This window comes from Zootoca vivipara, chromosome 12, assembly GCF_963506605.1.
Source record: "Zootoca vivipara chromosome 12, rZooViv1.1, whole genome shotgun sequence".
Lineage (NCBI taxonomy): Eukaryota > Metazoa > Chordata > Lepidosauria > Squamata > Lacertidae > Zootoca > Zootoca vivipara.
The window spans coordinates 36339888-36353075 of NC_083287.1; the positions used below are offsets into that span (position 1 = coordinate 36339888).

Sequence of the window (13188 nt, forward strand, 5' to 3'; positions counted from 1 at the left end):
ATAGGTGCATTGTATGAAATTGTTCCAAGCTTTCCTCGAGTGGAGGAGAACATTCGCGTGGATTCCTACAGATACAGCCACAGATGGAAACGGCATTCAGAGTTCCTCAAGTCAGTTGACACCAACAGAGCCAGTGTGGGGCAGGACTCCTCAGAACCTGGGGGCTTCACAGATCTGCTGCTTGATGACACACACGACAACACTACCCAGATCGAGGTAGGGAGCTATTTATCTTCGTTCTGTTGCCTTAAGATACCTGTATGGTGAGAAGGGGATATGAAAACTTGTCACCATTTAGGGATTGTTAGGGACTAGGGAGCAGGGGATCCTCGGCTCAGGGGCTGAATGTGTCTCTCCAGGCTGCACTTCTCACCAGCCCTCCTTCACACCCAGAATGTCTTTGCCAGACTGGAATGTGCCCTTGGACACATGGAGAGGGGTGTGCGAGTTTGTAGAAACTGGCCTACTGTCAGAGGTTGTAATGTTTACATTAATTGCACTCGAAATAAAATAAAATAAAAAATTCCTTCCAGTAGCACCTTAGAGACCAACAAAGTTTGTCATTGGTATGAGCTTTCGTGTGCATGCATTCAGATACACTGAAACAGAAGTCACCAGGCCCTTATATATAGTGAGAGGGTGGGGAGGGGTATTACTCAGAAGAGTGGTGGGAATGGGTGATCGGCTGATAGGTGTGGTAAACCTCTTGACGACTGTTAACGACTGCAATTGGTCTTACAGGAAAAAGCAAGGGGTGAGATGGCTAAAAATAGCTTTATCATGTATAATGAGATAAGAATACAATGTCTCTATTCAGACCAGGTCTCTTCATGGTTTTAAGTTTGGTAATAAGTTGCAATTCAGCAGCTTCTCTTTCCAGTCTATTTCTGAAATTCTTTTGTAATAAGACAGCTACTTTGAGATCTTGTATAGAATGTCCTGGGAGATTGAAGTGTTCTCCTACTGGTTTCTCTGTCTTGTGATTCCTGATGTCAGATTTATGTCCATTTATCCTTTGGTGTAGGATTTGACCTGTTTGTGCAATATAGAGAGCTGAAGGGCACTGTTGGCATTTGATGGCATACACAGTGTTAGAAGATGAGCAATTAAATAGTCCAACCAAATAGTCAATTAAATAGTAGCTGTGTGTTTGTGCCTGTTCTGAATAACCCATCATTTCTCCCAATGCTTTATGCTCATCAAAAGCCCCACACAGTGGCATCTTAGTTGCTCTTATTTTTCACATTTTGCTGTTTATGTTTTGGATTATAGTCTCTTATTTATATTGAATGATATTCCTACAAAGTGAGATTCTGCTGTTTTGCTTTGTTTTAAAAAAGCCAGACACTTTTCTCCAGTATAATGCAATGTACTTTGATATAGAGCCAAAATACAGTGGAACCTCGGTTTATGAATTTTCGGTTTACGAACGCCGCGGACCCATCTGGAACGGATTAATTCACTTTCCATTACTTTCAATGGGAAAGTTCGCTTCAGTTTATGAACGCTTCAGTTTATGAACAGACTTCCAGAACCAATTACACCCATGCTTCGGGTTAAGTACGCTTCAGGTTGAGTACTCCGCGGACCCGTCTGGAACGGATTAATCCACTTTCCATTACTTTCAATGGGAAAATTCGCTTCAGTTCATGAACGCTTCAGTTTATGAACAGACTTCCAGAAACAATTGTGTTAATAAACCGAGGTACCACTGTATAGCTATATTTACATTCTTAGTACTGTATCTCTTCACTCATTTCCTTAGGTTACCATTTTTTTAAAAAAAAATGTGTCCCTCCTTCCTTTGCATGTTCCAATTCCCTCTCTGGCACCCCATTTCATTGCAAACTGTCATTTGGTTATACTGTACATGCAAACTGAGCAAACAATGGCTTATGAAATCTATCATTTGTTTCTAAATCAGCTTGGTTTGAAGGCAACCATAGTTTGTCTGGATGTAATGGCACAGTATGGTTTACCAGAAATTACGGTCAGCTCACTGGGCTCTCATGCCAGGCCAGTATAGATGCTATGCTAAAGCATTGTTTAGCTTTCTGTGGAAGAGTGCATGGAGCCCTGGGACTGCACTGCATACTCCCGCTTTTCTCTCTCCCACTTCCACATGTGAGAGGAGACCAGAATACAGTATTATGTCCTTAAACAGATTCCCCTGGGAATCCCAGTTAGATAAAAACTCTACATAATTTAAACAAGACAGGATCAAACTCTAGTAAGATCCTGAACTGTTCACCAACTAGAACTTAAACTAACGAGTCTCCCCCCCCCTCCTCCCAAGTTTTGGGTGTAATGGGGAAACTGTGGTTAGATTAAAACCAGAAATAGAGGAGTTTTTAGAGGAGTTTTCCCGTTTTCTTTGCTGCATGTCGGAGGCATAGATGATATGGGGGAACGCACAAGCCTGATTGTGCCTGCAGCTCATTGATGTGATGCTAAACCATGGTTTACCATTACGTTCAGACCACTGCCCTGACTTATAATTGCTGCAAGAATTAAATGAACTACACACTAGGTAAAAATTCCAAAGGCAGGGATTTCATTTCTTGAAAAAGGATTTACTGCTTGAACTGTGCTCATAACACTCCTATAGTTATCATGATGTATATAGAAAAACAACCACAATAAACGCTCTTGATATATCTGACTGCATCTTGTGATTAGTGAAGAGGAAGCTTAACCACGTAGGCTAGCTTAGATATCACACTAAGCCAACTTACTGTAGCTCAGCAATGCATAGCGTAGTGATGAAAGGGACAGGGGAAGAACAAAGCAGCTCCATGGTCTTCTCTTGGGAGATGAACACACAGGAAGTTGCCATATACTGAGTCAAGGCTTTGATCTACTTAGCTCAGTATTGTCTGCACTGACCAGCAGCAACTCTGCAGGGTTTCAGGAAGAGAGTTTGTCCCAGACTCCCAGCTCTACCTGGATTGAACCTGGGAACTTCTGTATGCAGCGCAGATGCTCTGCCACAGACCAGACTGGTCCCACACTTAACATGTCACATGAACCAGGTAATTACTTATTATGGATTGCCATTTCAGCATCTGTGGAACTGTAAATTTTGTGGGTGGGGAGTTTGGAATGTAATTTCTCTTGTAAGTAGGGATGGACACTGGTGTTCACTGTTCAATTCTTTTCTGTCCTATTTCTGCTGTGATTTGTGATTTATTTCTTTATTAACCACTTGTGTGAATAGTAATCTGAAATCATTTTTCTTTCTCAAAACACACATTTTTAAATGCATATATATCAGGAAGTGTTAAGCCGGAGGGGAACCTTAGTCTGGGATGCGAGGATCTGTCGGTTCATAATGGAATTCTCAAATATCAGTTTAATCAAACATCCCTATTAGTTAAGTGTAATCAGTTGACAACCGGGCTAGAAATATTACAACAAGAGTGTATGTGTCTGTCTCTCTTTGAAGCAGACACTTTTCTCCCATTCATTCCCACCTGGAACACAATTTAATTAGAGATCACACCTTTGAGACAATTAAGCCATGTCACTTTACAGTTTAGATATTAAGCTCTGGAAGGAGCAGACAGCAATCAGTGGGGGGGGGGGACATCTTCTTTCTTTAAAACTTTTGAGTTAATTGCACATGAAAGCAGCTTCTAATTCCACCTCTTCCAGCCCTCTTCAAAACTGCAAACAGCTCAGATTACCTTCACAGTTCAATTCACACTCAACAATGACTCAGTTACAGGATTCTTTTTTAAAAAGAGAGAGAGAGATAAAACAGGAGTGTCATTTAGGAGTGATTATGAAGGATACAGACTCAGTGCTGTGCTGAGCAGGAGTGAATTAATATTTTAAAAACAAAAAGTTGAAGGCATATGAACAGAAGCTGCTTCATGCGTGGATTATTTCTTCTGGCTTCTCCCCCCAACCTCTGCAAGTGTGCAGCTGCATGAAAGGGCTTCTGCGCATGTGGAGCTATATGCACGTGCAAGCCATTAATCACACTTCCATTGAACATGTGGAGGTCACATTCTCTGTGCATTGGTACTCAAACAGCTTGGCTCCAGAATAAATTGACTCCTGAACGCCACAAACCTGGAAGTGTGTGTTCCGGTTTGCAAACGTTTTTTGGAAGCCGAACATCTGACAGCTTCCACAGCTTCCGATTGAGTGCAGGAAGCTCCTGCAGCCAATCAGTAGCCACGCCTTGGTTTTCGAACCGTTTCAGGAGTCGAACGGACTCCTGGAACGGATTAAATTCGAGAACCAAGGTACCACTGTACATACACACAAACCATTTCAGGCAGCTTTAAGTCACACTTGCTTGGGACATCTGTTGAGGCAAGTAAAAAGGTAAAGGTAAAGGAACCCCTGACCATTAGGTCCAGTCGTGACCGACTCTGGGGTTGCGCGCTCATCTCGCATTATTGGCCGAGGGAGCCGGCGTATAGCTTCCAGGTCATGTGGCCAGCATGACAAAGCCGCTTCTGGCAAACCAGAGCAGCACATGGAAACGCCGTTTACCTTCCCGCTGTAGCGGTTCCTATTTATCTACTTGCATTTTGACGTGCTTTCGAACTGCTAGGTGGGCAGGAGCTGGGACCGACCAACGGGAGCTCACCCCGTCACAGGGATTCGAACCGCTGACCTTCTGATCAGCAAGCCCTAGGCTCAGTGGTTTAACCACAGCGCCACCTTAAAGCCCTCTGCATAACACTCAACATGGGAAGGTTGGGGTTGGACTCACACAGGAATGTTGTGGGAGGACGCAACTAAGTTACATAGGCAAGTAAGTTGTGCACTTTCAAATATTACAGAATTGGCGGGGAGGTTCCCTCCGCCAGTAACAAGATTAAGTGTTGGAATTATCTGTGGACAGTATCATTTTCCTTGTGGTAGCTTACTCTTCAGTAATTAAAATGTAGTGGAATTGGAATCTACTCCAGAGCATAATATGTTGCTGCTTTGAATATAATATCTACGTGGATGCTAAGACCAGTTGGTAATTGATAGCAAAGGCTTTTCCTGTTATTCCTAGGGGACTGCAGAAAAACAAATTTGCCATTTTCTTCTTAGGAAACTCTTCTGTTATGCTGAGGAGTCCCAGGTGCTGTATTAAATTGTTTTCATTCAAGCTTTTCAATAGTTTATTCCAGAAAATTACCTTGCCATTAAACAGAGAATACAATTTATTCCATGCATAATCAAATCCTCTTAAGTTCATGCAGCGAGAAGGGGTGTGTGTTTGTGTATGTGGAAGCAAGAGAACGGTTTTTGTCTCCCTAACACAGAGTTAAAAGAAGAGTTGAAGCCTTTTCAAAGTGTGTTGATTTTTTAATATGATAATCACAATCAAATGTAAATCACATGTATTTCTGTTATATCCTTCACCTTCCTTTTCTTTTGTGCATTTCATTAAAAAAAATGGAAAGTGAATTCTTTAACCATTCATAAATCAAAAAAGAAGCTTTGGATTTGGATCTGAAAGCAGAATTCTTATGGGATTATAATTCATTTTCATCTATATATACCGTCCAGCTGGTTTTTGTTCACCTCGTGATGTCACATGCTCCTAGGCAGCTGGTGAACTAATATATCACTGTCTTATTTTCTTCTAGGCTTCTTCCCCCCTGCTTCCCAATTACATTTGTTAAGCTACTATTGGCAAACATGCTTGGTAGGAGGTCTGGGTTAGCTGGTCTAATTTTTTTATAGCGAACGTTCCAGTGGATTAAGATAGCAAAAGGTCTAACTGGAACTAGCTTGTAATAATTGTCACAAATATTCTTATCATGAAGGTATTTTTGAGATTAATTAAGGAGTACAGTATTTGTTCAGTAAGACACACTGATCATTTTAAGGAGTAAGCTCAGCAGCACTCAGTTGGGCATTAGGAAAAACCTCTTGACAGTAAGAGCAGTTTGAGTGTGATGCAAACTATCTTGGGGTGTGCATGTGCATGTGCTCATTTATTTCACTTGCTGGAGATATTCAGGCAGAAGCTGGGCAGCCATCTGTTCAGGACGCTCCGACTCTGGATTTCCTGCTATGATTTTAGTAAGGCAAACACCTCCTTGGATGCCTTGCATCAAGCAGTGTTTTAATATTTATTTAAAATATTTATATACCTTTGATTGTAAAAAACAAAAACAAACCCCCCAAAAAACTTACCGTACCAGCAGTGTACAATGAAAATGAAAGCCCAGCTACTCCTGAGAAACTCAATTCCTGCAACCATTCTAGGCCTGGAGGCAGAGTCTTCTCTGAGGGAAACTAATCTCTTTTCTTGATATGTTGCCTCTCCCTGGGAGAGATGGCTGGGCATTCTTTTTCCTCAGAACTCTTCTGCTCCATCTCAGCAGTTTAGGCCTCTCAGCCTTCCTTGTCCTCCACAGGCTGGGAAGGCCCAGTCCCTGGGTCCAGGGGCATAGGAAGGGGGGTGGGGTGGGGTGGGGGTGGTGCACACTGGATGTCATCCCTGAGGGGGGTGACAAAATCCCCTGGGTGGATCACTGCACTGCCCTACTGGGCACCAATTGCCCCCAATGGGTGCCAATTGCCGCGCTGATCGCCCCCTGTGTGGCTCGTTCCACCCCCCGGGTGCATGGCATGTGTTGGGTGCCCGAGCGGCTAGCTCTGCCGCTACCTGAGTCTCCTGCCTGGGCACATTTGGGGCAGGGGGCTTCATCAAGTAGACTCTGCCGTACATCTTCCTCCTTTTCCAAGTTCTTCTCTGGTGCTCCCTGCTCCCATACCCTCCAACATTTCTCCCACGAAAATAGAGACGTCCCCTCCAACCTTTCTCCGAAGAGAACAGGGATGTCCTAAGGAAAAGTGGGACATTCTGGAATCAAATCAGAAACCGGGATGGCTTCTGTAAATCTGGAACTGTCCCTGGAAATTAGGGGAGCTTGGAGGGTCTGCACTCCTGCTCTGAATCTGAAGGCTCAGGAGGAACCAGGACAGACTCTGAGCCAGACACAAAGTCATTTCATCCAGCCCATTGCCCTGACTCTCCAGGTGGCTGGTGGCCTGCTGCTTCCCCCAATTATGCTTGTTTCCCTTTTGCCACATGTCCACCCATTTATTCAACCACATCCTTCCTCACTTCCTCAGGACACCCACCTGTGCTACTGCCCCTGTTCACTTCTGATGCTTAGGGCAGATGGATGGATGAACCAAAGTTTGAGTGTGTGTGTGTGTGTGCGCGCGCACACACACACACACTACTGGCATGTCCCTGCACCCCCCTCAAATGTTGCCTTCAAGTGAATGCTGCCCTTGATGGAAAAAGCTGCCCCCATGATAAAGTGACAAGAACCCTTTTATAGAATTCCAGTCTCTGTTGTTTTATTCCTCCCCATCCCTAAATAGGTGTCCATGCTATTCTCCCATTGCAGCCAGAATTAGAATGAAGCAACTCATCTTGACAACAGTAGAATTGCTTGTTAGAGTGCCGAAACTTAGCTTATAGGTGAAATGACGGAGGTGGGGTTTCACTTCTGACTCGCTCAGACCAAGCAGCCTTATGCTTTCATGGCACACTGCAGTACACCGCACAGCTATTTAGATGGGGCGGATTATAAGGGAAAATCAGAAGTGGTTATCTGGGCAGAAATTAATCCTTCAGGTTCTTGCTTGAAGGTTAAGGAAAGTTCTGAGAGATTCAAAGTTTAAATAGATCCCACTGATAAAAGGAACTGCAAAGGTAGGCGTTTGTACCTCCGATTTAAAATATTTATTTTGTCTGCAAGAGATCTTCATCCTGCTCATATGAGGTATTTTGCTGACACGCAATTGCATATCATGGGCCGGGAAGATGCTTCCTTGTACCTTTTTCAGGCCTCACCAGGGAACTTCTCTTGGTTTCAGGGGCTGAGAGAAGGGTGTGGTCCAAACTGGCAGGCTAGGGGTGCCAAACTTTCTGAGACAGTGAGCACATTCGGTATTTTGAGAGAGTTCTGTTGGTGCCACTCATAAAATGGCTGCCATGCAGACATTGCAGAACATGAAATGGCTTCACGGGGCACTCGGAGACTATCAGAGTCTTTAGAATCAGGAAGCCTGGACAGAAACCAGATCTGTCTAAATCATGTTTTGGCAATGACTTCAGCAAGATGTGTCCACATTGATCGCTAACCCAAAAAAATGGGTCAGCATGGCTTCAGTTCCCTAAGATAAATTTGTTTTTCTAAGTTGGATTAATATTTTTATGACTAGTTTGCCCGGTAAATAACAAGCATCATAACCTCCAGAGATTGCTGTGTTAGGTTTGATGCTGCTTCCAGTGAATTATGTGGACTCTTTAAGGGAGATAATAAACAGAAACATGGCAAAAAGCCCAGTTTAAAGGGGGCGAAAATTGAGAAAATGGACTCTGAAATATGTGCTTGTCGTAGCTAAACGGAATTAGCTAAATGTTGTGAACAGTTTGAGAAGCACCTCTTGTCAGCTAATGCATTTCACGTGCTGTATGATTGGAAGGTTATGTAAACTCCATTTTTGGGGACCTTTTCAGATCTGACATATTGCACTTCTATCCCTGCACAATACATAAACTTATTTTGAAAGGGTCATGGGCAAGTATTTATAAGCAGAGTCCCAGACGTAACTGTGTCACAAAACTGGTGCTGTTAAGACTTTTTCACACTTCACATTTTTACTGCCTATGTTATTTACTACATTTGTATCCTGCCCTGCCTGCCCCAGTAAATGCGAAATGTGAATAACTATTGGTAAATAATGGCAACGAAACTAAAGCCTGCCATTTATTGAAAGCTCTTAGTGATTCTTGAAATGCATCACTAAATGTCAGAAGGAATTCAGTCACAAGACATATATTTGACATTTACACCCATGCCATGGTAAATATAAGAACAGGGATGTGGTTTGGTCATTTTCCAAGCATAATGGACTAAATTTGACATTTTTTTTGTTTTTTGTAAATGTCCTCATTCTTTGATTTCTCATAACCCTGAGAGGTTACGAACAGTTGGTAGAGATTGGTTGACTGCTCTCCTACTTGACCCAAAAATGGTTGGGGCTTTTAAAATGTTCAATCTGAAGACTGGAAATAGTTTTGCAAACCATCCATCATGACTGTCACCTTCCTCCTCCTCCCCCTTCCTAAGTACAGTGGTACCTCGGTTTACAAACACAATTGGTTCTGAAAGTCTGTACTTAACCTGAAGCGTACTTAACCTGAAGCGAACTTTCCCATTGAAAGTAATGGAAAGTGGATTAATCCATTCCAGACGGTCCTCGGAGTACTCAACCTGAAACTTACTTAACCCAAAGTATGAGTGTAATTGGTTCTGGAAGTCCGCAGAGTACTTAAACTGAAAGTACTCAAACCGAGGCGTACATAAACCGAGGTATGACTGTATCTTGAGGCAGATGTAGGGGCAGAAGTGGTAGGAATTCTCAGGAGTGCAATGCTAAAAAATTCTTCTTAGTTTTTTTTTTAAAAAAAATAAAAAACACATTCACCATCAATTTATCAGAAAAGAAATTGCATTCAAAAATTAATTCAAAGGGGAGGAAAAGATTCCTTGAAATTCTCAGGGATTCTCAGCCTTGCTTTTGTCACACTTAGTTTCCTTTCAGTATGGCCAAGGGGTATTTGTGAGTATCATACTTCCTTTCATCCTGCAAAACACCTCCCTGGTGGTCTGCACTTTGCAGTCTTTCTGTGTACTTGCATTTCCTGAAAAAACTCATGCTGGCTTCAGCTCAGCTTTCCTGTAAGCATAGGAAGGTGAGGAGGCTGCCTACAGTGTGCCTGAGAGCTGCCCATTGTTCTTACTGCTTAAGTGAACTCTTTTTTTTTTACTTTTGAAGAAGTCAGTGCAGAAAGATTTAAGATAAAATGAAGATTTTACCTTAAAAACAAAATCCGTGACCACAGTGATCTCAAGCACTCAGTAGCCAGGCTCCCTGCCTTCCTGTGCTTCAATTAAAAAAGCTCAAAGGAAGCTGTCCTGGGATAACTTCTCCCTTGGAGCTTTTTCAGAACAGGGAGCACAGACAGTTGGGAAGGGTGCAATCATTCCAAAAAGATATTTGGACCCCTAGGGGGTTGAAAATGGATGACCTGTTGTTTACCCTTTGTTGCACGTCACCCCAATTTCTAAGTAATGTGAGATTCCAGGGGTTTTAGGAGCTTAACCCGGGATTCAGTTTCCTTGGTATGAGAGACAGCGGCGACTGTGGTGTCTTTATGATAGATGGCTTATTTACACATATATACCATCTGAGTCTGGGGACGCAGGTGGCGCTGTGGGTTAAACCACAGAGCCTAGGGCTTGCAGATCAGAAGGTCAGCAGTTCAAATCCTCACAACAGGGTGAGCTCCCGTTGCTCGGGTCCCAGCTCCTGCCAACCTAGCAGTTCGAAAGCACATCAAAGTGGAAGTAGATAAATAGGTACTGCTACAGCGGGAAGGTAAATGGTGTTTCCATGTTCTGCTCTGGTTCACCAGAAGCGGCTTTGTCATGCTAGCCACATGACCTGGAAGCTGTACGCTGGCTCCCTCGACCAATAACATGAGATGAGTGCGGCAACCCCAGAGTCGGTCACGACTGAACCTAATGGTCAGGGGTCCCTTTACCTTACCATCTGAGTCCACAATGAAGAAGGGGCTCACAACATAAACACCCCAGAAGGTATTGCTTCTCCCATAGGCGCAGCCTTGGATTCCAGCAGAGGTCAAGCATGGCTCTCACTTTCTGACTTCTGCCTGCTCCTAGACACCTCAACTTTTGCTATTGTCCTTTTTGCTACCAGTGAGGTGATGGAAGAGGGGTCCACCCATTTGCCCTCTGGCACAAAGCAACTTCCTTTCAGATCCATACATAGGGCCATTACCAAAAAGCTGGCCTGGCTACTTCAACAATGGAATTCCCCACCCAAGCTCACAGTAGACTGGTCCGTAAACTGGTCACGGTCATGGGCTTGTGATGTTGGATTAGTTTCTGTCTTACTGTAATTATCCAGTCACTGAGTGTAAAAAGCTTGTTTCCAGTGCTGAGCAACTACCATTTGGGCCACTGCTAGCTGATTAAAACTTTGATTAAACTTGTCTCCAAAGACAATAAGCTAGCGCTTTATCGAATGGGCGCCCTAGCTTTTATCAACTTTCTGTCAGACAAATGCATCCCAAGAAGTGAATGATTCAGTGTTTCCACTGCAAGTCCTGATAAGCCTCTGATACATGTTCAAGGAGTTTGGCACATGGGGGTAGGTGTAAAGGCAGGGTTCCCTGTGCTGGCCTTGAGTAAAGCCTTGATCAATGAAAAGGACTGTTGCTACTAATAATCAGGATTTCTCTTCTGCTTTTCACCCTGCTTCAGAGATTACAGACTGCCATTTATCCAAGGTCACGTGTGAGATCTGACTGCTTGTTCCTTAAATCCACTAGGAGACCCTTTGCTTTTTCTCATAACTTGCCAGAGGTGTAGTTGCAAGAGGGGAAAGCAGAGAGTACAGTTTCCACCACAACACTTTATGCAATGGTTATTAAAAGAAAAACCTTTGTGTATTAAATTTGGCATGCAGAATCTCCAGCCTGCAGGTCAAACTGGATCTGGCAAGGGATCCTTATTTAGCCTGCAAAGCAGCTTTTCCCGGACCCATCTCCACTTGCCCCCCATGCCTGCCATTATATATGACATCAGGTGTGGGGCAGATAAATCAGTCGCTCTTACTTGTGCCCCCTATATAACATCATTGCTGAATGTGCATCGCTAAATAATATTTTACATATTGACTTTGATTGCTTTGTTGTATGCAACTGCTAAAGATACAATATATGAGAATTGTGTGTGTGTGCGTGTGTGTTCGTGTAAAAAAGTGGCTGCAAAATGAACATTTGAGAGCCTGCAAGGGTGCTTCCAGTTGGAGCACCCAAGTGGAGCTGCTTCTGCGGAAAGCAGCTTTTGCAGTCAGTGTTGATCAGCTGATCATCGTTGGCTGCAAACCTCATTGGGACCAGTTGCACTTGGGAGACTCTGGACTGCTGCCAGGCACTGTCAAAAACAAAGTCCTCAGTAAGCGCTGACCAGCTGATTGGCACTGATTGCAAGTCCCTTTTGCCAGGGTCACCAGGTATCATAGGAAAGTCAGGTGATTGGCAGGTGGGGTGCCTTGCCCACCTGTCAAAGTGGTCAGCGAGAGGTGAGGGAGCTGAGGATCTGCACCCTATTCCCCACACCTGTGTTAAAATAGTTTTTTTGTGTATTAATTGTTGTATGCCCAAGTCATTTTTTTTTTTAAAAAAAACTTCTTCGTGGGTTTCCCAAGACTTTAAATTCTGCCTGGAATGCAGCAGGGAAATGGCCTTTATTTGTGTGGTATTAGGTTAAGAACCAAATCTCATTTATCAGAAGCTTCTTTTTTGTGTTAATGTAGAAAGAAGCCTGTTATTTATCTTAATTAGTCTCAGGCTTGGAAGCCAGGATTAGTGCTGCTTTTCTCTTAAGAAGTGTCATGGGGCACTTTAATTACTGCTTATGCTTTTATGTCCAGTCTGCAGGATATCAAGTTCAGCAATGCAGAGTCTCAGAACAAGAGGCTTGTGCACTGGATTAGTATTTACTTATACAAAAAAAGGACACAGCTGAAGCACTGCTTGCCATTCTTCAGGGACCACCCCCATTTCACATTGCTTTTTAAAGGCTAGGTTAGCGCCAGTTTAATTGCCTGACTTAAATTTAGGTCCAGGTTACCCTGAATTCTGTCCATGATGAAGGAACTGTGTGTGGCTTTTGCCATGTGTTCAGATCACAACTGTGCTCTTCCTTGCAATCTTTCAAGAACGGATTTGTTGGTGCATTGAGCCACAGTCTGAACCTCTGGTCAAAACCCCCTAATACTACGTCCACAACAGTCCACATCAGAATGCAACAAATGCAACAGAATACACCCTCCACTGTAGGCCATGGTCCTACAATTTTCCCCTACTCGTTTCAGTCACCTAGATTTGTTAGCCAAGCTTTAGTCCCATTGAAAAACTGTTAACACATTAGGCTTCCATGCATATTAAAGGTAAAAGTAAAGGGACCCCTGGCAGTTAAGTCCAGTTGCAGACGACTCTGGAGATGCGGCGCTCATCTCGCTTTACTGGCCAAGGGAGCCAGCGTTTGTCCGCAGACAGTTTTTCCAGGTCATATGGCCAGTATGACTAAGCTGCTTCTGGCAAAACCAGAG

General features: G+C 43.5%; 1 protein-coding gene across 1 annotated transcript in view; it reads left to right on the forward strand.

Moving 5' to 3' along the window:
* Positions 1-13188, forward strand: part of PLXDC2 (plexin domain containing 2) — a 234891-nt gene that overhangs the window by 96693 nt on the left and 125010 nt on the right. Inside the window, exon 2 of the mRNA XM_035130307.2 lies at positions 5-216. Coding sequence (XP_034986198.2) covers positions 5-216 — 212 coding nt within the window. The remainder of the gene's footprint in view (positions 1-4; positions 217-13188) is intronic.